The 25,670-nt window shown below is 37.7% G+C and overlaps 1 protein-coding gene across 7 annotated transcripts; it reads left to right on the top strand.

Annotated features, from left to right (window-relative positions):
* Positions 1-1,354: 1,354 nt before the first annotated feature.
* LOC109559669 (killer cell lectin-like receptor subfamily E member 1) lies at positions 1,355-23,587 on the top strand. Of its 7 annotated transcripts, XM_070790130.1 has the most exons (11): positions 1,355-1,505; positions 2,658-2,862; positions 4,561-4,674; positions 4,908-4,946; positions 5,749-5,912; positions 9,016-9,116; positions 10,506-10,606; positions 21,416-21,485; positions 21,813-21,906; positions 22,805-22,820; positions 23,347-23,570. In XM_070790130.1, the coding sequence occupies exons 2-9, from the start codon at positions 2,676-2,678 to the stop codon at positions 21,829-21,831; spliced, it is 795 nt and encodes a 264-aa protein (XP_070646231.1). In that variant the 5' UTR covers positions 1,355-1,505; positions 2,658-2,675; the 3' UTR covers positions 21,832-21,906; positions 22,805-22,820; positions 23,347-23,570. The 7 variants fall into 7 exon arrangements, with proteins under 7 accessions (XP_070646231.1, XP_019817124.2, XP_019817123.2 ...); XM_019961565.2 differs by lacking the exon at positions 22,805-22,820 and having other exon boundaries at positions 9,034-9,116; positions 23,344-23,587; XM_019961564.2 differs by lacking the exon at positions 22,805-22,820 and having other exon boundaries at positions 4,570-4,674; positions 23,344-23,581.
* The last annotated feature ends 2,083 nt before the right edge of the window (positions 23,588-25,670 follow it).

Here is a 25,670-nt window from a genome sequence, read left to right as displayed (position 1 = left end):
GCCAATTCAGGGGACACGAGTTCGATCCCTGGTCTGGCATGATCCCACATGCATGGGAGCATCTAAGCCAATGGGCCACAACTACTGAGCCTGCGCTCTAGAGCCCATGAGCCACAGCTAGTGAAGCCCGGTTACCCTAGAGTCTGTGCTCAGCAACGAGAAGCCACTGCAATAAGAGTCCTGAGCACCACAGCAAGAGTAGCCTCTGCTCACCACAACTAGAGAAAGCCTGTGTGCAGCAACAAAGATCCACTGCAGCCAAAAATAAATAAGTAAATAAAATTAAAAAAAAGAACTAATAGCCTAAAAAAGGCTTGTCTCACTTCAGAGAGATAAGCATACAGAAAGTATTTTTTTATGTAATTTACCCTAGTTATTTTGTAGCTTAAATTTAGCTTTGTCAACAGGCATGCACGTGTTACATGTGCCTTGATTATTTAATCATTAATTGCTGTATATAGCACTTGACTGCATACTATCTACCCGTCTTCATTGAGCCAAAACATAAATTTTGGGGTATATTGTCAATTTTGTCATAAGCAGAGTAGTTTGAGGAATTTTGGCATGCTTCCATGAAGTGCCTTATTTCCTAGTGTTTTTCTTTCCCCGTGTTCTGTCCATTAAGGAGCACAGTGGTGGTGGTGGTTAGTCCCTAGGCCGTGTCCGACTCTATGTGAGCCCATGGACTGTAGCCTGCCAGGCTCCTCTGTCCATGGGACTCTTCAGGCAAGAATCCTAGAGCATATATTGACATAAAAAATAGCGCACTCTCCCTTTGTTTATTTTAGGATTTTGTGATACTTTTTGATATAATAAACTTCATTTTATTATCATATTGTCATTGAGAGAGCCAATACTGTGATTTCCTTGAGATTTATTTAAAGGTAATCTTCCCCTCTAACTTGCAAATTGTTCCTACCTTTTTAAATTTCTCTCTGTGTATGAATGTGTGAAGAGAAATGATGGGAAAGATGTCAGTGCAAAGTCGTCTATGTAGCCTGAATGAAGAAATTGCAAGGAATTTCTTTATCCACTATAGATGAATTCTATGTCTACTATGTTCTCATAAACATAAAATTACCTAGAGGTAAAATTATCAAAATATATGGTCTCTCTCAGGACTTTAGTCCAGTGGAATGACTGATACACAAACACAAAATTATAATGCAGTATAGTAAATAATATAGAGGAGTGATGTTTTCTTTTCAGTTCACAAACATTATTATTTAGTATGGCTGAGAATAAAATGCAGGTAATATTTTTTTATAACTTTGGCCTAAGTTACAAGAAATAAGATTATATCAGCAATATTGTGGGTGCTAAGGACAAATGCAGAAAGAAAAAAAAAAGAATAAAGCTTCCTGTTGGTTAATTATAAAACCTTGCACAATAAGTAGTTTTTCTACTGAGGCCCAGTTTCTGATTCTGTGCCAACTTACCAGGTCCTGCTTCCTCAGACTTACACAAACTAATTTGTAGCACAAGGAATTCCCTCCTCATTTCAGGTATGTTTTCCTGTTTCTGGCTCTTTTCTAATCCCTCCTCCTCTAATTCCTGAAAGATGTGACCACTAGACAGTTCTTCTTTGTGCAGTTTCTGGTTTTAAACATTTTAAATAAATTTAAACATAAAGTATAATATTTTTTTTCTGCTTCAACATATTGTATTTTGCTTTATTTGACTATGTTCAAGTCTTTGATGTATGTCCAGTAATCTTTTTTAAATAAAGTTTCTCTGAGAAGTTTAAACTGAAGGTATTTAGAACCCTGACAAGTAAGGGACTTCATCCCGTTTAGTGTTTTGCCAGCGATGAATCTGATAGCCCGTGTTCACAACAAAATTCTTCACACTTTTGAAGTTTAGCTATTTGGATACTTAACCTATTTTGTTTATTTTTTTAACAATAAAGAGAATTTATATAAAATGTAGAAACAAGCTATTAGGTCCACTTATGGGGTGTCTTATTTCAGTTACAAAATAATACAAAAGATATTGTTCATAAGTCATGTTGTTAATCATAGAGTCACTTAGGAAAAGTGAAATGGTTAACTTTGTGTTCTAACCGTAAATTGTGCAATGCCTCCGAGAATCACAGCTAATAAACATATTTCAAATCCTAATAATAGCAGAACACCAGCTCTGTCTTTTACTATTCAGTTCCATGAGGCAAACTGGAACTATGTTAGAAACAGGCTTGGGTTTTTGGGTGACTTCATTGCAGACCTAGAATTTTTAAATTTTAAATTCTGTACTAAAAGCAATGATTACTTTTTATATAAGAACTGGTTAAGAATTAAGACAGCTTAACTTTTGTAGGGTTCTATTTCCTTTACTTTTATGTTCTCGGTGACATTTTTTTCCTGTACTCAGGGCTTCAAACTGTTGAGAACATGCTTCCGGGAAGTGTAATAGATGTATCTATTTATAAACTCAGATTTTATTTCATTTTATTTTATTTTGGCCATGTCACGTGGCTTGCAGGATCTTAGTTCCCTGACTAGGGATTGAACCTGTGACCTCAGAGTGCAAGTTAAGAGTCCTAACCACTGGACTGTTGGGGAATTTCCTGCAACTCAGATTTCATTTTTCTATATTATAATATGCCTTCCCAAATTATAGAAGGATATACTGATATTTGAGCACTTTATCCCTTACAGTTTTTTTCCTATATAAAGATGGATGAAGAACCCATAATTTATAGTATTACTACTCTAAACCAGGATTTTCAGCAGAGGCATACACCAAAAAATATTAAGCATAAATTGGATCCTAATGAATTGCCATTAACCAAGAAGAAGCTGAAACACCAGAAACCTTGTAAAAGACAGCACAAAAATATAGCAGAAGATGTCAATGATGAAGGTAAGCTACATTAAAACAGAGGATTCAGTAAACATGTAGAGAATGCCTAAAATTGTATACTGACATGCTATGCACTGGGAGATACAAAAATACAACAGTTTCTAAACTTAGTTAGAAAATGAAAATGTACAAGCAAAAATGTAAATGTTAATTTAGTGCAGATAACGCTAAAGGCCAAATGTTAAATGCTGTAAATAATTTAAAAGATACCTTGGATAGTTTAGAAATTTCACTGCTAAAGTGGGAGTTTATTTAGACTTTAGAGGAAGAATATGATTTGAATAGAAAAGCGTTGGAAAGTAATTCCCTTGAGACAACAATGGTAAATGAAGGACAATGACTAGCTGTGGCTGTTTGAGAGGATTGAGTTAGATACCTTGATTGGAAGCCAGAAGTTGTATAGTGTGAGAAATAAATATTTTTGACTGATTGATCTCTGGGCTAGAGTTGCATACTTTGTGCCATAATCTTTGATGTAACTATTTACATAAGCAGAACATAAATGTATTTCTTTTAAATTTGGAGCACAAAATAGATTGGGTAAATCATTGTCAAGTGCCACTGAGAATCCAGGTGAAGTTTGGGATCCTGATGTGAATTAGTGGCAAGCTGTTTGACTTCCTTCATCAGATATCTGTAACAGTGCACAAGGTGTATAACATGGAAAATGAGCAGTTGGCATCAGGGCAATCACTCAGGTGACCCATCACTAGGTCTAAGTTGGGTGATTAAGGCATGGTGGTGATAACTAATGAAGAGACTGTAAGAGATGCGTGACAATCATATTGGGGAAGAAATTCAGTGGGAGGAAGGAAGTTGATATGAAAGATAAAGGTGATACTCAAAAATTATTTTTTTTTTTACATATTAAATGTCCCCGAGTTGAATGACAAAAATAAGCCTGCCTTGTATAGCTTTTGATCTTCCAACTGGTGAAATATAGGTCCATCAAGGATGCTGGCAGCTTTTTTTTTTTCTTAAAGATTTTTTTTTTTTTTTCCTGATGTGGACCATTTTTAAAGTCTTTATGGAATTTGTTACAATATTATTTCTGCTTTATGTTTTGGCTTTTTAGACATGAGGTATGTGGGATCTTAACTCCCCAACCAGGTCTCAAACCCACAGCCCCTGTATTAGGAGGCAAAGTCTTAACTGCTGGGCCATCAGAGAAGTCCCTAACTTCTTATTCTTACCATAACACCATCATTGGTTCTATACTTGCATGAAACACTATGAACCTTGATATATGACAGAAGAATAAACAAACAGTATTTGTTGACTTCCTAATCTGAATTGTAGCCTCTTTTAACTTTTCATGTTGGAAAACTGCTCAGTGCCTAAATGAATCAATTGACATTCTGCAGTTTTCTTGCTCAGCTTATCTTTCTTTTCTTTTTTTGGGGTGGGGAGAAAATGATGGTAAGTTTTGGAGGCAGCATTAGTGAATTAGGGACTCTGTTTTGCTGTGAATTGATTGTGTTATATTACACAAAAAACCTGTGGAAAAAAATGAGATTTTTTAAAACTTCTATTTCAGTATTATCTAAAACTGTTTGGAAATATTTTGCAGGCCTGTTGTGAGAATCAAGAATTGACATGTATTTGATGTGTTCTTAACTGTAAATTACTCTTTCAGCATTGTGTTTATTCATCCAGTCATCTTGCTTCATCTAATTTTGATTCTGCTTGTGTTTTCAGTCCTCTCAGGAGATGTCTTGCCTCTTCCATGGAGGCTCATTTCTAAAATCCTGGGTGTCTTGTGCCTTCTCCTAATGGCCATGGCCATGGTGGTAGCTGTTGTTACTGCAAACTGTAAGTAAATACAGAAACTTCCAAATTGTGTTCCCCTCAGGAGCGCTGTTTCATTTCATAGAATATGATAAGCCAAAACAGGCTGAGAATAATTTTAGCTTACCAAAATTCTTCCTTTTTTATTTTCTTGAAAATTGCTGATTTATTTTTATGAAATATAGTCTTTGAGTATCTCATTTTTGAGGTTTCAATTTAAAATAAGAACTGCTCATGATATTTGACTGTTTTTGCAGCATCTTCCAAAAAATCACCTCTCAAAATCCAGCAGAAAGGTAGGTTTTACAGACTGATTTCTTAAACTGATTTAAAAGTATTATTGTGCTGGTCAGAGACCCAGGTTCTATCCCTGGGTCCCTGGAGAAGTGAATGGGTACCCACTCCAGTATTCTTGCCTTGAAGAATTCCATGGACAGAGAAGTCTGGTGGGCGATACAGCTCACGGGGTCGCAAAGAGTCGGACATGACTAAGAGACTAACACTATCACTGTCTATCCACACACACAGAGATTTCTCTGGGCAAGTTACTCTAGGATGTGTAATAGAAAATATAAGACATAATTCCGGCCATCAAATAACTTACAGTCTTGTGAAACTGAGGTTTGTGTATAATTAACTGAAATACAGGAAGACAGGGGTAAGGTTTGCTGGGATGTTTTAAGAAATTGTTGTAAGACTTCATATGTTTGTAGGGGAATAGAAATACTTGTAATGAGAACAAATTTTGGAGAAGTAGAGTTTATATTACAGGGGCAAAATATTAACAAACATTAATCTAATGGAGATGTAATGTGAAGACATTCTAGCCCTGAAATGCTGTAATATCAAAGTATGGAGATAAGAACATGAATAGATTCTAGGTCACCAGTATCATATACTGTATGAAGGGTACAACACGTCTCAGAAGTGAGAGAAAAAGAAAAATTTTCATTCCAATTCATAATTTTATTTTGAGTAATTTTTGTGTTTATGAAATGTTACTCTCATGACAAAGGTGTACTTCTGTTCACAAGGCGTATCTAAGAAATAATAAAGTCAGGCTTTGTGATTTTTTTTTTTTCCCCAATGCAATCATAGAGAACCTGTGTCTTGGACCTCAGTGTCATTCTTGTCCAGAGAATTGGGTTTGGTTCAGATGCAGCTGTTACTACTTTTCCAAGGGAATGTTAACTTGGATAGAGAGTCAAAGTGCCTGCTCATCTCTAAATTCCAGTCTCATCAAGATAAACAAGGAGGAGATGGTAAGTTGTGAAACAGAGCATCATAATGGTATCTGAAATATGTGAAGTCGATTGAGTGGATTAAGCTGAGAATTATTTGCACTTACCTGACCTCGGCACTAGACAAATGGCTGAAGGGTATGACTAGTTTATCTTTTGTTTACATTTTCATATGCAAAATGTGCCACTGGACCAGGCTCTTATGTAAAGGGGAGAGATGTTTTGAAATAATAAGTAGAAAGACCTTCATGTACAGACAGATACTGTTAGAATCGCCTTACACAAGGCACCTAGAATAGTCAAACTCAGAGTCAGAAAGTACATTAGTAGATGCTAGCGGCAGGGGAGTACATTGCGGGGGAGGGGTGAAGGGGAGTTATTGTGTAGTGGGGACAGAGTTTTGGTTTCAGTTCAGTTCAGTCGCTCAGTCTTGTCTGACTCTTTGCAACCCCATGAAGTGCAGCATGCCAGGCCTCCCTGTCCATCACCAACTCCCGGAGTTCACTTAAACTCACATCCATCGAGCTGGTGATGCCATCCAGCCATCTCATCCTCTGTCGTCCCCTTCTCCTCCTGCCCCCAATCCCTCCCAGCATCAGAGTATTTTCCAATGAGTCAACTCTTCGCATGAGGTGGCCAAAGTACCAGACTTTCAGCTTTAGCATCATTCCTTCCAAAGAACACCCAGGACTGATTTCCTTTAGAATGGACTGGTTGGATCTCCTTGCAGTCCAAGAGACTCTTAAGAGTCTTCTCCAACACCACAGTTCTAAAGCATCAATTCTCTGGCACTCAGCCTTCTTCACAGTCCAGCTCTCACATCTATACATGACCACAGGAAAAACCATAGCCTTGACTAGACAGACCTTTGTTGGCAAAGTAATGACTCTGATTTTGAATATGCTGTCTAGGTTAGTCATAACTTTCCTTCCAAAGAGTAAGCGTCTTTTAATTTCATGGCTGCAATCACCATCTGCAGTGATTTTGGAGCCTCCCAAAATAAAGTCTGACACTGTTTCCACTATTTCCCCATCTATTTCCCATGAAGTGATGGGACCAGATGCCATGATCTTAGTTTTCTGAATGTTGAGCTTTAAGCCAACTTTTTCATTCTCCTCCTTCACTTTCATCAAGAGGCTTTTTAGTTCCTCTTCACTTTCTGCCATAAAAGTGGTGTCATTTGCATATCTGAGGTTATTGATATTTCTCCCAGCAATCTTGATTCCAGCTTGTGCTTCTTCCAGCCCAGTGTTTCTCATGATGTACTCTGCATATATGTTAAATAATCAGGGTGACAATATACATCCTTGACGTACTCCTTTCCCTATTTGGACCAGTCTGTTGTTCCATGTCCAGTTCTAACTGTTGCTTCCTGACCTGCCATACAGGTTTCTCTAGAGGCAGGTCAGGTGGTCTGGTATTCCCATCTCTTTCAGAATTTTCCACAGTTTATTGTGATCCACACAGTCAAAGGCTTTGGCATAGGCAATAAAGCAGAAATAGATGTTTTTCTGGAACTCTCTTGCTTTTTCCATGATCCAGCGGATGTTGGCAATATGATCTCTGGTTCCTCTGCCTTTTCTAAAACCAACTTGAACATCTGGAAGTTCACAGTTCATGTATTGCTGAAGCCTGGCTTGGAGAATTTTGAGCATTACTTTACTAGCGTGTGAGATGAGTGCAATTGTGTGGTAGTTTGAGCATTCTTTGGCATTGCCTTTCTTTGGGATTGGAATGAAAACCGAACTTTTCCAGTCCTGTGGCCACTGAAGAGTTTTCCAAATTTGCTGGCATATTGAGTGCAGCACTTTCACAGCATCATCTTTCAGGATTTGAAATAGCTCAACTGGAATTCCATCACCTCCACTAGCTTTGTTCGTAGTGATGCTTTCTAAGGCCCACTTAACTTCACATTCCAGCGTGTCTGGCTCTAGGTGAGTGTTCACACCATCGTGATTATCTGGGTCATGAAGCTCTTTTTTGTACAGTTCTTCTGTGTATTCTTGCCATCTCTTCTTAATATCTTGTGCTTCTGTTAGGTCCATACCATTTCTGTCCTTTATCGAGCCCATCTTGCATGAAATGTTCCCTTGGTATCTCTAATTTTCTTGAAGAGATCTCTAGTCTTTCCCATTCTTTGTTTTCCTGTATTTCTTTGTATTGATTGCTTTGGTTTAGGAAGGTGCAAAACTCTGGAGACAGATGAAGGTTGAGAGTCTCATAACAATGTGAATGTACTTAGTGCCATCATTAACTGTACAGTTAAATATAGTTCAAATCATATATTTTATGTTATGTGAACATGTTAATCGCTCAGTTGTGTCTGACTCTTTGTGACTCCATGGACTGTAACCCACCAGGCTTCTCTGTCCATGGGATTCTCTAGGCAAGAATACTGGAGGGGGTTGCCATGCCCTTCTCCAGGGGAGCTTCCTAGCCCAGGTGAATTCTACCCCCTCAAAAAAAGACATTTAGAAAATATGCATGTTGAATGAATTTTGAAGGAGACAGTTATTACAAGAACTATCCCAATCAGAGGAAAAAGAACCTGGTATATAGCCCAACAACCAGATAGTATAGCCTTTGTGGCCCGAAAGTTAATGGCAATGTGTGAGCAGTGCCTCACAATCTAGAACAGGATGCAAGGAGATGGAGGAGCTTTCCCTCACTCTGCCAATGGACATCAGCATCGGGTTAAAGCATCCACTGTAAGAATTCTTCTGATAGAGGATGTTTTCTCCATTCTGCACCTGAAGAGACAGGAGTTGGACATTGGGGGTAAAATTAATCTTCAAGACATCTATAAAGGTCTTGCTTATAGACCTTGCTGCCATTCCTTTAAAAACCTTACTCCCTTATTCACCAAACCCACACTATCTTTTTACTCATATTTATTTATTTTCCATGTCTCCCATAAGAACTGGGAATTTTGTTTTGTTTCTTGCTGTATCATTAGCTAAATCTCAAAATGATTTTGGAATATAGCATATGATAATGAGTTTGTGGACAGGATGAATTGAATAAAGATAAACACGGTGTTGAATTTTTTAAAGAGGACTCTCATGCAGTTGATGAAAAGATAATAACGAGAACTTTGTATTTGCATGTATTTGTTTATCACTAGCATTTCTTCTCCTTAAAGTCTTTCTTTTGGATTGGAGTCTACTATAATGAAACTGGCAGGCACTGGCTGTGGGAAAATGATTCACTTCTGCCTTATGATATGTAAGTATCTATCTGACATAATGCAATCTTCTTTGCCCTCGGTTTAATTGCTGCAATTGCCCATAATAATAGAAATAAAGGGTGCCCGAGACACAATTTCATGGACATTTAGGTAATTGGGAAAAGAGACAGTAACTTAAATCCAATCCCATGTTCAGAATTGTAGCCTCCAGAAGCAGATAACATAACTCAGTTCCTTAATAAGTCCTCTCCTGAGAATTTTTCTTACACATCATCTGTTTGCTAGGGCTCTCATAACAAAGCACTGCAGATGGAGTAGCTTAAACAGCAGAAATTTATTTTCTTGAATGCAGAGGATAGAAGTCCAAGGCCAAGGTGTTGGCACTTTGGTTTCTTCTGAGGCCTCTCTCCTTGACTGTCTACTCTGTGGGTCTACAGGTGGTCTTCCCCCTATACCTGTTTATGTGCAAATTTCCCCTTGTAAGGACAGCAGCAATATTGGACTAGGGCCCACCCTAATGACCTCTTTTAACTGAAATAATTCTTGAAATACCTTATCTACACTCATATTCTAGGGTAATGGAGGGTAGAATCCCAATGTATGCATTTTTAATGGGACACAATTCAGCTCATAACACAGATCATGGATTAAAATCTTACTTCTTCACTAACCATAGTGCTCGATAAGACCCAACTTCCAGGTCATTAATATAGCTTTAAAATCTCCCTGCATTTTTACATTCTACCCACCATCTGCCTAAACACTATGGACACTAAAAATGTTTATTTTCCTCACCAGAAAAATGTGATGATACTTGTTATTCATAGGCTTTTCACTCTTTTAAGTTGTCTGTCTACTTCTATAAGCAATGATAATCAGCCTGCTCTCCATCCTCTCAGACGCTTACATCCTTACTTGAGTTTTTATGAAATATTTAAGGTTCTGTAATCTATCAATACAGAGAAGGCAATGGCACCCCGCTCCAGTACTCTTGCCTGGAAAATCCCATGGATGGAGGAGCCTGGAAGGCTGCAGTCCATGGGGTCACTAAGAGTCGGACACGACTGAGTGACTTCCCTTTCACTTTTCACTTTCATGCATTGGAGAAGGAAATGGCAACCCACTCCAGTGTTTTCGCCTGGAGAATCCCAGGGACGGGGGAGCCTGGTGGGCTGCCGTCTATGGGGTTGCACAGAGTTGGACAGGACTCAAGTGGCTTAGCAGTAGTAGTAATCTATCAATAACTTTTAAATTTGTAAAAATCTTAGTTATCTGTGCTACTGATAGAAATTCAATTTGATTCAATTATATTATATGTACATTGTGTTTTAAGTGTTTATATATGAAATGAAAGTTTTATATTTCTTTTCTCTGGTATTTACTTGTTATACAATTTCACGAAGACTATGCCATTTCTTCTGTTTTAGGTTTTCTCTTCCTACACCTGTATTAAGACATAACTGTCTATCTTACAAATCAAGAGAAGTTTATCTAAGTGAAAGCTGTGAAATTAAACAGACTTACATTTGTAAGAATCACCTTATTTTTTGATACATATATGTGGGTGGAATCTAGAAAAATGGTCCAGATGAACCTACTTGCAAAACCTATTATCAAAGCTAGAGACACAGAGGTAGAGAACAAATCTGTGGACCCCAAGATGGGTGGAAAGGGGGAGTGGGATGGATTGGGAGATTGGGATTGACCTATATACACTGCCATATATAAAATAGATAACTAATGAGAACCTACTATCCAGCACAGGGAACTCTACTCAATGCTCTGTGGTGACCTATTGTTGTAAAGCAATTATACTCCAATAAGAAATAAAAAATAGAATCACCTTATTTATTCTGTAAATTCACAGAAAAGATGAGCATTACACTTATCTAATTCTACACCTTGATAGAATCGCCAATGGTCACTATCTTGGTCTATAGAGAAAATATGTAAATGAACACCTTTAGTAAAAATGGAATGTTCTCAAAATATACTGCAATGCTATTTTATAAATGTACTATAATTTTGTTGAGTGTATATACTTTCATTTATATGACTTTTCATGAAATAACACTGTGGTAATACTTAGAATATATATGCCAATGCACTTTAGGAGACATTGCCTTAAATATTTTCTGAATTACGCTATGAGATAAAGTTAATGAGACAAGGTTAGACTGTGTTGGACATTAAACAGTTGTCTTATGTAAACTTACACTATTGTCACTGATATATGTATTGCTTTTTTTGTCTATAAAATTGTCAAAATATATTGTTAAGTGATAGAACACGACCAGATGTAGAGATTAGTATAACTGCACAAGAAATAGAATTGTTCCATAATTTTTTCAAAATTAGTTTTCAGCTTGATTACTACCCAAAAGTCCAATTTATTTGGTAACATGGTGACTCTGAGATAGCTAATTAGACCCACAGGTGACAATGTGGTTTAAAAGGATTTTGCTTTAAAGTCTCAATTGTGAAATGTTCATTCCTTTAAGTTATTCTGTTGCATAGTATTTTTAAAAAATAAATGATTAGTATTTATTTCATTTTAATTGTATCAAAGCCTTTAGAATTATTAAAACAACAGTGATGACAAGCTGTGGTTCATCTTCTCTTAGTCTTAAAACCCTCTATACCTTTTACACATACAGACACAATAAGCTCCCTTTTATGTTTATTTAATAAGATTTGGTCTAAAATTATATGCAAAGAGCAAAAGTTATGCTTTACTAAAGTTCTTATTTCACTAGAGCAGAAGCAACGTGATAATGACAGAATTAGATATAATCGTCCCTTGATATCTACAGGAGATTGCTCCCAGGACCCTTGGTGGGTGCCAAACTGTGTAGATGTGTCAAGGTCCTCATATAAAATATTAGCATATATTTTACAATATTTGTATAGCTGCTAAGTTGCTTCAGTCGTGTCCGACTCTGTGCGACCCCATAGACGGTAGCCCACCAGGCTCCCCTGTCCCTGGGATTCTCCAGGCAAGAACACTGGAGTGGGTTGCCATTTCCTTCTCCAATGCATGCAAGTGAAAAGTGAAAGTGAAGTCACTCAGTCGTGTCCGACTCCAAGCGACCCCATGGACTGCAGCCTACCAGGCTCCTCCACCCATGGGATTTTCCAAGCAAGAGTACTGGACTGGGGTGCCATTGCCTTCTCCATATAAATGTATGGCTTATGTACAAAAAATAACCTTGGTGTATTATTTACATATAACAAATGTACATATAAGTCCTATCTAGGTTATTTATACCTAATACAATGTAAATACTATATAAGTTGTTGTTAATACAATGTAAGTACTATGTAGATAGTCGCCTGGGTGTGGCAAATTCAAGATTTGCTTTTCAGAAATTTCTAGCTTTTTAAAAATTCATGATTAGTTGAATTGGAAGATGCAAAACCTATGGTGCAGAGGTCCAACTGTGCTGTATTTGTTCTTAATCCAAGCATTTCCATTGATGAAAATAACCAATAAACAATCTCTAATAGGAGCAGAAAAGAGCTTTATTTGAGGCAAACTGAGGACTATAATCTGGATGGCAGACTCTCCAATAACTTCTCTGGAGAAGCAGGATTTTCAGCATCGTTTCATATCTTGTTAGAACAAAGAACAACAAGCAAGTCAGGGATACATTCCTTCAAAGTGAAAGTGAAGTTGCTCAGTTGTGTCCGGCTCTTTGTGACCCCATGGACTGTAGCCTACCAGGCTTTTCCATCCATGGGATTTTCCAGGCAAGAGTACCAGAGTGGGTTGCCATTTCCTTCTCCAGGGGATCTTTCCAACCCAGGGATCAAACCCGGGTCTCCAGCATTGCAGGCAGACGCTTTACCCTCTGAGCCACCAGGGAAGCCCAGCGTTCCTTCAAGGATTCACAAAAAAAGAAAAAAGAGTAGCATGTATGCAGAGGGTCAGTGTGGCTGTGGCACCTAGGAAGAGAGTCTTATTATCAAAGGAGGATCAGCATTGGCATCCCCAGAAGGGAGCATTTAATCTTTATTTTTAACATGGACATTCTTTACTTTTGATCAATGTGTCCTTTTCTTTAATAATTAAAGCAGATGTACAGTGTATGTTTGATAGGCCACCAATAGGGTGTTAGTTTCCCTGGTGGCTCAGATGGCAAAGAATCTGCCTGCAATGTGGGAGACCTGGGTTCGATCCCAGAGTCTGGAAGATCTCCTGGACAGGGAATGGCAACCCATTGCAGTATTCTTGCTTGGATAATTCCATGGACAGAGGAGCCCGGAAGGCTGCAATTCATAGGGTCACAAAGAGTCGGACATGTCTGAACAACTAACACTTTCACTTTAATATAAAATTCAAGTTAACTTATGCATAAGCCAGAATGACTTCCGCATCCCTCAATAAGTCAAAACTCCTTTTGTCGGTTTCTTCCACTCCTCCATACTTACTTGACTATGCTTTTATTCTTTAAATATTTCCCTTTCTAGATGGTCATTCTAAGCAAAAAAATTTCCCTTCCTAGATGGTCATTTTAAGCAAAAAATTTCTTTCCTAGATGGTCATTCTAAGCAAAAAAGCAGATCAGAGCAACTTTTCAGAGTTTATTAGCTTTGTACTCTGGTATGTAGTTCCATGAGGATTTTTTTTAAAGTTTCCTTTTTGAGTTATGGTTTTCTCTGATATATGGCAAGGAGTGACATTGTAGGAGCAGATGGTAGTTCTATATTTAGTTTTTTAAGGAAACTCCAGACTACCCTCCGTAGTGGCTGCACCAATTTACCTTCCCAGCAGCAGTATAGGAGGGTTCGCTTTTCTCCACACCCTCTCCAGCACTTATTGTTTGTAACATTTTTAGTGATGGCTATTCTGATTGGTGTGAAGTAATATCTCATTGGTGTTTTGATTTGCATTTCTCTAATAATTAGTGCTGGGAAAGAATGAGGGCAGGAGGAGTGGGGGCTACAGAGGATGACATGGTTGGATGGCATCATCCACTCAATGGACATAAGTTTGAGCAAACTTCAAGAGATAGTGAAGGACAGAGAAGCCTGGCGCACTACAGTCCATGGGTTTGAAAAGAGTTGGACACAATTGAATTGAATAACTGATAATTCATCATGTTGAGCATCTTTTCATGTGTTTTTTTTTTTTTTGGCAGACCTGTTTAAATCTTCCACCCATTTTTTTGATTGGGTTGTTTGTTCTTTTGATATTGAGCTGCATGAGCTGTTTGTATATTTTGGAGATAAATCCCTTGTGTGTCACTTCATTGCAAATATTTTCGCCCATTCCGTGGGTTGTCTTTCATCTTCTTTATGGCTTCCTTTGCTTTGTAAAAGCTTTTAAGTTTAATTAGGTCCCATTTATTTTTATTTTTATTATTCTAGGAGGTGGATCAAAAATATCTTTCTGTGATTTATGTCAGAGAGTGCTCTGCCTATGCCTTCAACTTGATTCCCTTAAAGTTATATAATTACTTACAACAACGCAGCCCATGTGCTACAATACATGGTTTTATTACCTACTGTTGAAGGGCAATATCTGAAGCATTGACATGCCGTGTTACAGCTCATCTTGTTTAGAAGTCAGTGAATAATATAACTGAATTATTAGTATAAACAGGCAAATATCATACATAATTTATAGACATTTCCCCCAAATATCCCTGAACTATATATTAACATTATCCTTTGAAGAAGAACCTGAAAAGCTGTTGAACCACAGAATAAATTAAGCACTACCATTCATATTGTTACATTGTGAAAATTTACTAACAGAACTGGTGATAGAATTTTATAGCAAGCATAGATATATTCATCACCCAGATTGTACCATTAATATTTGAGTATATTTCCTCCATTACCTATCTGTCTCCTATGCTTTTATCCACCTTGATACACCTTATTTTTTATACATTTCAAAATTTCCAGATATCAGCACACTTCCCTCCTGAGTACTATAGCATGTATATCACTCACTAGAGTTCAATATTTGTTTACAATTCTCTTGTTCTTTTGAATTATAATTTGCATACAGTAAGTGCACAGATTTTAGTGTTACTATTCAATAAGTTTATCATACAGTCTGCTGCAAATTCTGATCAAGATGCAGAGTATTGGTCTTCACTGGTGGTCCAGGGGTTAAGAATCCTACCAGTGTAGGGGACACAGGTTCGATTGCTGGTCTGGGAAGATTCCACATGCCATAGGGCAACTAAGTCCATAAGGCTCACAACTGCTGAGCCTGCTTGCCCTACAGCCTGTGCTCCACGACAAGAGAAGCCACCGCAATGAGAAGCCTTGCACCGCAACCAGAAAGTAGCCCCTGCTCGCTGCAACTAGAGAAAGTCTGCTCGTAGCAACAAAGACTCAGTGCAGCCAAAAATAAACAAATGAATAAATTAAATTATTTTCTAAAAAGGTGAAGATTATTACTCTTTCCCAGAAGATTCCCTCAAGTTCATTCCAATAGATCCCTACCCACTCTTTAAAGTCAACCACTATTCTGATATTTCTCTAGTATATTTTGTATATTCTTTTTCAAGAATTATTTCAAATTCTGTTTTGTTATGTTTTGTATAAAACATTTTTTCTTTCAGTGTAATATTTGTGTGATTCATCTATGTTATTATATGTGATGTTCAGATTTCACACAAAAATTGATATTAATTTCCACTGATTTTTTTTTCTTAAGGTGGGCAAGGTTTTATATTTGCACCTTAGAGCTCCTTTGGCAGCCTTACTTTTATAGTCATACTTCCAGAAATGATGACTTCATTTTCACCATCTTCATGGAATTCAGTCGGGTTTTGGTGCAGTGTTATCACAGATTAGCACAAAGTATAGGACTGCTTCTGATTGCATAGGCTTCTACTACGTACCAGACTTTTGATTCTTAAAGTTGACTCCATTGTTTCCTGGTGGAGGAGACCACAGAGCACTGGGCATTTCTCCCTTCCTACTCCTGGTAGATTAATTACATCAGATGCTTGACCCCTTCTTGGAGGTACCCATGATGCCTCACTGTTGTCAGCACTTTTCTAAGCAATAGTGTTTCTATTTCACCTTACTCAATCAATTCCAGCAACACGACTTTACTCTGTACCAGGCCCTCAGTTTTTGAGATTATTTATATTCTGACCATTGTGATTTAATGGATCACCATGACCCATATCATTCTTGGGCATCTAGTTGTTTTTGATTTTTAGTATGGCTTCTTCAAAAATTTATGAAAGAAATGAAAGAAAGACTCTACTTTCCTTCTTCTTTTTTTTTTTTTTAATGTGAATGCTTTTCTTTTTTTTTTTTTAATTTTATTTTATTTTTAAACTTTACATAATTGTATTAGTTTTGCCAAATATCAAAATGAATCCGCCACAGGTATACATGTGTTCCCCATCGTGAACCCTCCTCCTTCCTCCCTCCCCGTACCATCCCTCTGGGTCGTCCCAGTGCACTAGCCCCAAGCATCCAGTATCCTGCATTGAACCTGGACTGGCAATTCGTTTCTTACATGATATTTTACATGTTTCAATGCCATTCTCCCAAATCTTCCCACCCTCTCCCTCTCCCACAGAGTCCTTAAGACTGTTCTATACATCAGTGTCTCTTCTGCTGTCTCGTACACCGGGTTATTGTTACCATCTTTCTAAATTCCATATATATGCGTTAGTATACTGTATTGGTGTTTTTCCTTCTGGCTTACTTCACTCTGTATAATAGGCTCCAGTTTCATCCACCTCATTAGAACTGATTCAAATGTATTCTTTTTAATGGCTGAGTAATACTCCATTGTGTATATGTACCACTGCTTTCTTATCCATTCATCTGCTGATGGACATCTAGGTTGCTTCCATGTCCTGGCTATTATAAACAGTGCTGCGATGAACATTGGGGTACACGTGTCTCTTTCCCTTCTGGTTTCCTCAGTGTGTATGCCCAGCAGTGGGATTGCTGGATCATAAGGCAGTTCTATTTCCAGTTTTTTAAGGAATCTCACACTGTTCTCCATAGTGGCTGTACTAGTTTGCATTTCCACCAACAGTGTAAGAGGGTTCCCTTTTCTCCACACCCTCTCCAGCATTTATTATTTGTAGACTTTTGGATCGCAGCCATTCTGACTGGTGTGAAATGGTACCTCATAGTGGTTTTGATTTGCATTTCTCTGATAATGAGTGATGTTGAGCATCTTTTCGTGTGTTTGTTAGCCATCTGTATGTCTTCTTTGGAGAAATGTCTATTTAGTTCTTTGGCCCATTTTTTGATTGGGTCATTTATTTTTCTGGAGTTGAGCTGTAGGAGTTGCTTGTATATTTTTGAGATTAGTTGTTTGTCAGTTGCTTCATTTGCTATTATTTTCTCCCATTCTGAAGGCTGTCTTTTCACCTTGCTAATAGTTTCCTTTGATGTGCAGAAGCTTTTAAGGTTAATTAGGTCCCATTTGTTTCTTTTTGCTTTTATTTCCAATATTCTGGGAGGTGGGTCATAGAGGATCCTGCTGTGATGTATGTCAGAGAGTGTTTTGCCTATGTTCTCCTCTAGGAGTTTTATAGTTTCTGGTCCTTCTTCTTAGTAAAGCAATTTGATCACTGAATGAGGCTTTCCCCAGAAAGATACATGCGTGTGTGTGTGTGTATTTTCAACCAAAAATAAAACATATAAGGGATTTGGCATCTATATCTAGGTCTATTACTGGAAAAAGAAAATGTAGTTAGAACCAACTAGGTCCAAGATGGCGGAAGATTTAACTTTCAGTAGACCTTGAGCCTCTTTATATGCTCATTATAATTCATTAGCATAAGCTAAAGGGCATACCCACAGGCACCATGACAGTTCTGAAGCTGACCATAAAAGGAAACAAAGTGAGCACTGGACCAAGTCCTGGAAATCCCTGCCCCTTCCCCAAAATGTTGGAAAAATTCTCCTATTCATTGTGTGTGCTTGGTCATTCAGTTGTGTCTGACTCTTTATGACTATTTGGACGGTAGCCCACCAGATTCCCCTGTCCATGGGTTTTTTTCAGGCAAAAAAACTGGAATGCGTTGCTATTTCCTCCTTCAGGGGGTCTTCCTGACCTAGGGATCAAACTCAGGTCTCTTGCTTTGCAGGCAGATTCTTTATCTGCTGAGCCATCAGGGAAGCACTGAAATTACCCGGTCCATAAAAATTAATCACCCCATATTTTGGGGCCTCTTGCCTTCTGAGATGGCTACTCTCTGTCTGTGGAATGTGTTTCTCTCTAAATAAATCTACAGAGAGAGAGAGAGAGAAGAAGTAGTGTGACCGTATCTTGTACTTAACACAATCCCTGAACTGGTGCTGTCTTTAACCCTTTTTATTGTCTGTTAGTTTTCTTATTCATCTCTTAAGGTTTTATCCCATAACAAACATGGATTTTAAAATCTTATTGCTTTAAATTCTTAGCTTTCTATAATCTTCCAAAAACTTCCATTTAAATACAGAGGTTTTAGAGCTGGTTGCTAGGAATGGATTGTTTCCTTCCACATGTTCTGTAACTCATGCCTGTCTCATTCACTTATTATTTTAAGAATTATTTTTACCATGTTTGCTTAGTCTAGTTTTCTGTTTTGCTTAGCATGAATATCTATATATCTGTTCTTATAACTTTCTTGTCCAATTACAATTTAGTTCCCTAAGGGGGAATAATTTAAGTTTTCAAAAAATTTTATTTTTTTTAATAGAAGTGGAAAGTATGCCAAGTATTTGGGAGCTTTTCCTGTTAATGCATTTTCTTTCCCAGTATTTTCTTCTAAAAAATATGTTGCTCAATGCACTCACTTGAAAAGAAATCTCTGGGGAATAAATATATCATTTAGAATATGATTGTAACATTTATATCATCATATATATGACTTGCATTAATGATTTCTCCATCCTAATATAATTCTAACTTTCATTAAAGACTTTTCCAGCCTCATATTATTTCACATTTTTTTTCTGTCTCTTCTTCCTCCTTCCTTCCTCTTCCAAATAAAAGCAATCATGATTTTGAAGCTAATTCTATTACTTGTGATAATGTATGCCCAACTGATAATGCTAATGTCCATGTTCCCACACCTCTAAGCTTGCAAATTAAGAATCCTGAGATAGGAAGATTATTCTCGATTATCCAGATGTGTCCTAAATGTAATCACAAGTGTCCTTTCAGGATGGAAGTAGAGTGCGCCTTGACAGGTGATCATTGAGAGGGGGGAAAGTGATGTGGCTGCAGAAACAGAGACTGGAGTGATGTGGCCACGATTCAAGAAATGCTGGCAGCCACAAAAGCTGGGTGAGACAAGGATGAGACTTTAAGCTTGCAGATGAAACCAGTCCTGATGAAATCTTAACACTGGCCCTCATTTAGATTTCTAGCCTCCAAAACTATGAATAAATTTTTGTTGTTTTCATTTACTTACTAAGATTGTAGTGATTCGTTGCTGTAGCAATAGCAAACAAATATAGATACTATATAAGAATGTGCGCAGTCACTCAGTCATGTCGGACTCTTTGTGACCCCATGGACTGTAGCTTGTCAGGCTCCTCTGTCCATGGGATTTTCAAGGCAAGAATACTGGAGTGGGTTGCATTCCCTTCTCCAACTATATAAGAATATTGTCTAGTCAAATATAAAGCTCAACCAGACTTCCCTGAGGGTCTTGCAGGGGGCTGGGTTCAGTGTCTGGTCAGGGAGCAAAGGTCCTACATGCCATGGCGTTCCTCGGTCTGCACACTCTGGAGCATGTGTGTCATGACTAGAGAGCTGGTGCACCACGATCAAAGACCCTGAATGATACAACAAAGATGACTTGTGCTGCAAAAAAGACCTGATACAGCCAAATAAATACATAAATATATATTTTTTAAATATAGAGCTCAAACAGAAGGTGTGGGACACAGGATGTCTGATTTGAGGGGATGGTCATGATTGGAAAATAAATCGGTGCAAGTTCACTGCCCCAGTGAGGACAACTATAGGTACAGGGCTCCATGAGGATTTTCCAGGAATGAAACCTGCACAAAATATAAACGAAATGAAGGAGCAAGCCTCCAAAACATTTTGGGGAGGAGCCATGAAAACAATGCAAAGGCTTTCAGATGCAAGATGGCATGGTTTGTTTGAGGAACAGCAAGAAGGCATTGTGACCAGAGCTGAGTGAATGAAGAGAAGAGGGATAGGAAATGAGACTGGAGGACTAGTCAGGCAAGCAAGGATGTGTCGATTAGTTTGGATCTTATTTGAAGAAGGGAGCAGCACTGGTAAGGGTCCAGTAAGGTACACTAAGCCCAGGCCAGATCATTAAATGGAGGGAATTTAATACAGGAAAATATTTCCAAAGCAGTTATAGATCTGAAAAGACAGGGAGAAAGAAGACAGCCCAGAGATGAGCAAAACAGAAAGTGGGGACCATTCCCAGGGCTGGAGGAGATGAGGGAGCAGGTGGGTCTCCAAAGCCATTTAGTGGGAACCAGGACCACAATTCCAGTTGGTGGGATGGTGTCTGGTGGAGGCTGGGAAGCAGAGGCAGTTGCTGTTTGGCAGGAGTTAAATCCATTTGGTGTAACCATGGTGGGAGATGTAGCCATGGTGGGAGATGTAGCCTGAAGCAGAGAGAGAGATGCAAGAACACCAGGCTTCTCACCACTTCCCACCTTTCAAATGTCGAGCCACTTGCTCCCACTGACTGAATTGGACCGGATTTGGTTGGCGTGAAAATTGACATATATTTTGTGGGAAACAGCACCTGAGTTAGGAGCAGAGCAGGGGAAGTGGAGGGGGACAAAAAGGGTAGTGACTGACACAGGGTGGAAGAAAGCAGGTCTCCCAAGGACAAAGGACCACAGTGTTTTGGGAGAGATATTTCTTGTACCCAATCACAAGTGTGACTTGTTAACACAGTTATTTTGTGAAGAGATTCATTAAACCTATCTTGTCTAATCTGCATGTCAGCTTCTTTATTGTGACACGTGGGTAAGATCACTAAGATAAATTATCAATATGGAACCATGTGTAGAAGGGTTCAGGAATGGTGGGAAGGGGTGTTGTATTGAAAACATGTTTGGCAAAAAAAGAATTGAGAATACTTTATTTGATATACTGACATGAGAGATACAAGTGTCTTATCCCTTATCCACAATGCCAAAATCCATATCTTTGTAAAGTAAAACATTTTTATCTGTTTGGCTCCAGGGCCTGAACTAAGCTAATTATAGATTTCCCATTTTACATTTTGCTGAACAAATATTATTATACTTGATTTTCAAATGACCTCACTGGGAACTAATTCATTTATGTATTCATATGTAATGCTTATTAATAAAAAGTATTAATCTTAAAATTCTTTTCTCTTCACAGGCTTTACATATGATATCATGGACTTTACACATTATACTTCCTTTAAAGAAATGATGAGAAAGCACTGTCTGTAAGAGAACAATCACTGTTTGTCTTTTGATTTGTCTTTATTTTCTGACTCTGTTGGATGTTATGTGTGATTCATGTTGGCTATGTCTCATGTCACTCTGGATTAGAATAACATGTTTTTAATTTAGAAATTTGACTTCTATTTGTAAAATAAGCTTTAAATTTTAGATTGTGTTCTTGCTAAAACTGACATTTAACTACACAGTCTTGCAACTGATTTCTAAGAATAGGTTGATTCTCTTAATATATTCTGCAAAACCATGGTTGTGTGATTCACTTTTTATCTCAGGAATAATTTTTGTCATATGATAGCTTTCTTTTCTTCTAGTGTGAGTTGCCTGTTCTGAAAACTTTCCATTGAGTGCAATCACTTTTCAGTGGTGCTGAGGAAATTGACACAGACAATAAAGATTTTTACTAAGGTAAATATTTTTTAAAAATTGTATTTAATAGCAACGAGAATAACTTTTGTTTGGTATTATTGAGACCCTTCCCCATGGCAATTTAGGTGTTCCTGATGTGTCTTTATTTTCCAGTATTTCCATCTATAGAATATGCTACCTCTGTGCATTCTATTTGGAGAAGGCAATGGCACCCCACTCCAGTACTTTTGCCTAGAAAATCCCACCAACAGAGGAGCCTGGTAGGCTGCAGTCCATGGGGTCGCTAAGAGTTGGACACGACTGAGCAACTTCCCTTTCACTTTTCACTTTCATGCATTGGAGAAGGAAATGGCAACCCACTCCAGTGTTCTTGCTTGAAGAATCCCAGGGACAGGGAAGCCTGGTGGGCTACCGTCTATGGGGTCGCACAGAGTCGGACACAACTGAAGTGACTTAGCAGCAGCAGCAGCAGCAGCAGCATGCATTCTATTATATTAAAATGAATTTTTAGGTTAAAATAGATCTCATATAAAATGTGGTTAGAGTATCCACAGGCCAGTCAATGCTTTATGATTATCATCTTTACTTATTTATTTATTTTTCTTTTGTTTGGGTATTTATTCTTTCACCCTACTCTTTTAGTGGGTAAAGACTGTCATGATTTTGAATCTAGTGTGATTTCCTGTGATCACACTTGCCTGCCTGAATGATAACAACACAAACAATGATGTTAAAGTAACAGTGATCACGCACATCCAGGGTTGTGCACCTCACTTTTGGTCTCTTTCTCTCCTCTTTAAACTTCATCTTCTACTCCTTGGCCAGGTACACTGCTTTGACTCCTAATATATTTTGCAGCTGCTGCTTGTTCTTTTAATCAACCATGCTGTTTTCATGTTTTCCATGACCCTTCCAACTCTTCCCCGGAACTGTATAGTCACATCAAGACTAGTGTAAGTGTTAACTGTTGTTTTGAGCAGCAACAAGTCTGTGGTTGGAAATATTCTGTACTGTACAGTGTGATGTTTCAGCCACACACGTATAAACTATTGAACTGATAAGAGCGTATTCAACTGATGCATAAAGGTGTGAACAAAGAAGACAGGTTCATTGATAATGACTATGTAGCATTTCTGAAAATTTCGGCATTGTGCCATATCAGGGTGCAGGTTCTTTAGTTAAAATTTAATTTCCAAGCTTACTCTAAATATCACCCTCTGTCCTGTGAGCCCCAACATACATGTTTTTTATTCTAATTATTATTATTAGTAGTAGTTGCTAGGTATATGTTAATACTTTTATATGTTTATACATTGAACTGTTCTCAGGACATATTTCTATTCAGTTTAGTTTTACATTTTTTCAGATGATGAGAATTAATCTTCTAGGGATTGTGAATATTATTCAAGTTTATAGATCTAACACTTAACAGAATCAGGCACTCGAAACAACTGACGTTTGACATCTCTTGTTCAGCAGGTTGAAGAAGGAAAGGAAGAGAATGTCCACCCAATTTGGATCAATTAAAATTAGATTTGTCCATCTCAAACTCCAGCGGATAGCCAACAAGGACCTACTCTATAGCACAGGGAACTCTGCCCAAAGTTATGTGGCAGCCTGGATGGGAGGGAGTTTAGGGGAGAATGGATACATGTATGTGTATGACTGAGTCCCTTGGCTGTTTACCTGCAACTATCACAACTTTGTTAATTGGTTATACCAAGTAAAAAGTTTAAAAAAATTAGATTTGAATGCTAAATAGCTTGTCATATCATTCTGTTGTCATGACAATATTCTGTTGTCATATCATTTAGCTTTGTGCTGCTACTTTTCTAGATACTCTGTACTTTTTCTCATTAGATTACCCCACTCAGTCGATAAATTGGAAAGATTATAATCATTTTTAAATAAATCTATTCAATTCAGTTTTCCTTTCCTACATAGTAGTCGATCCTATGAGAAATCAATCCTGATTATTCATTGGAAGGACTGATGCTGAAGCTGAAGCTCCAACATTTTGGCCACATGATGCGAAAAGCCAACTCATTAGAAAAGATACTGGGAAAGATTGAAGACAAGAGGAGAACAGGGCGACAGAGAATGAAATGATTGGATGGCATCATCAACTCAATGGACATGAGTGTGAACACATTCTGGGAGATGGTGAAGGGCAGAGAAGCCTGGCGTGCTGCATTTCATGAGTTTGTAAAGAGTAGGACACGACTTAGTGCTTTAACAGTAACAACAACAACTCTCACATTGGTGTTGAAGCTGTTCATAGTTGATTCTTTTCTTCCTCTTTTATAAAAATACATTCTTTGCATTTATTTTTTCATTGAGGTATAGTTGATTTACAATATTATATAGGCTTCAGGTATATAGCATAGTGATTCACAATTTTTAAGGGTTAGATTTCATTTATAGTTATTATAAAATATCAGCTATACTCCCTGTGCTCTACTATATATCCTTGTAGTCTATTTATTTTATACATAGTAATTTGTATCACTTAATCCCCTCTCTCTATCTTACTCCTCTCTTCTTTCCATTCCCCAAGATCTTGGTTGGTTCTTAAAAGTTACTCAATTTTAGAATGCTATTCCTCTCCAGGCTCCATTTGTACATTCATGCATGCATTCATTCATTGAAGAGATAAAAAAAATCTGCAATGGTTTAGACATGGTTATGGGAGTGTCACTTAACAGAAGTAAAAAGAACTGATAAAATCTGTTTTCTGAAGTCATTTTTTCTAAAGGGTTGACAGAAATAGATAGTGACAAAGTGGACACTATTTTGGAGTCAGAATTTTGGTAGTATGCATGTGGTTTTTCCTCTCTTCTCCATACATTCTAACCATACAGAACTATAGTAATAGAAATTCAGTTAATCACAGTATAGGGTGTAGTAACTTGTCTTTTTTTTTAACCACTCTGAACATTTTTATTTATTTTTATTGTGATAAGAACACAACATGATATCCACACTCTTAAAAAATTTTAAAGTATAGTGACAATGCTCTACAATAGATTTCTAGAACTTATTTGTATTGCAGAACTAAAATTTTATACTGATTGAGCAGCAGCTCCCCATTTCCTCCATTCTCAGTCTCTGGTAACCACTATTCTGTTCTCTGTTTCTATGAATTTGACTCTTTTCATTACCTCATGTAAGTGGAATCATGTGTATTTGTCCTTCTGTCTGGCTTCTTTCTCTTATTGTGTCTTCCAGGCTTCTCTGTGTTGCTGCATATGCCAGTATCATATTATTTTGACTATTGTAGCCTTGTAATATGTTTTGAAATCAAAGAGTGTGATACCTTCAGGCTGGTTCTTCTTGCTCAAAATTGCTTACATTATTCAGGATATCTTGCAGTTCTATGCATATTTTAGTATTCAGTTTATTTATTTTTTTGTTAAAAAGAAAGGCCATTCGGGTTTTGATAGAAATTGCATTGTATCTGCAGATTAGTTTGAATAATATGGACATCTGTGTGTGCATGTTAAGTTGCTTCAGTAGTGTTCAACTCTGTGACCCTATATGGCTTAAAGCCCGCCAGGCTCCTCTGTCCATGGAGATTTTTCAGGTAAGAATGCCGGAGTGGGTTGCCATTCCCTTCTCCCCAGGGTATCTTCCCGACCCAGAGATTGAACCCATGTCTCTTATGTCCCCTGCATCGGCAGGTGGGTTCTTTACCATTAGCGCCACCTGGGAAGCCCAATATTTGGACATTTCCACAATATTAAATCTTCCAATCCATAAACATAGATTGTCTTTTCATTCATTTGTGTCTTTCTTAATTTCTT

This window comes from Bos indicus, chromosome 5, assembly GCF_029378745.1.
Source record: "Bos indicus isolate NIAB-ARS_2022 breed Sahiwal x Tharparkar chromosome 5, NIAB-ARS_B.indTharparkar_mat_pri_1.0, whole genome shotgun sequence".
NCBI lineage: Eukaryota > Metazoa > Chordata > Mammalia > Artiodactyla > Bovidae > Bos > Bos indicus.
Note: the sequence above shows the minus strand (reverse complement) of the source record. Positions and strands in the feature narration are given on the sequence as shown.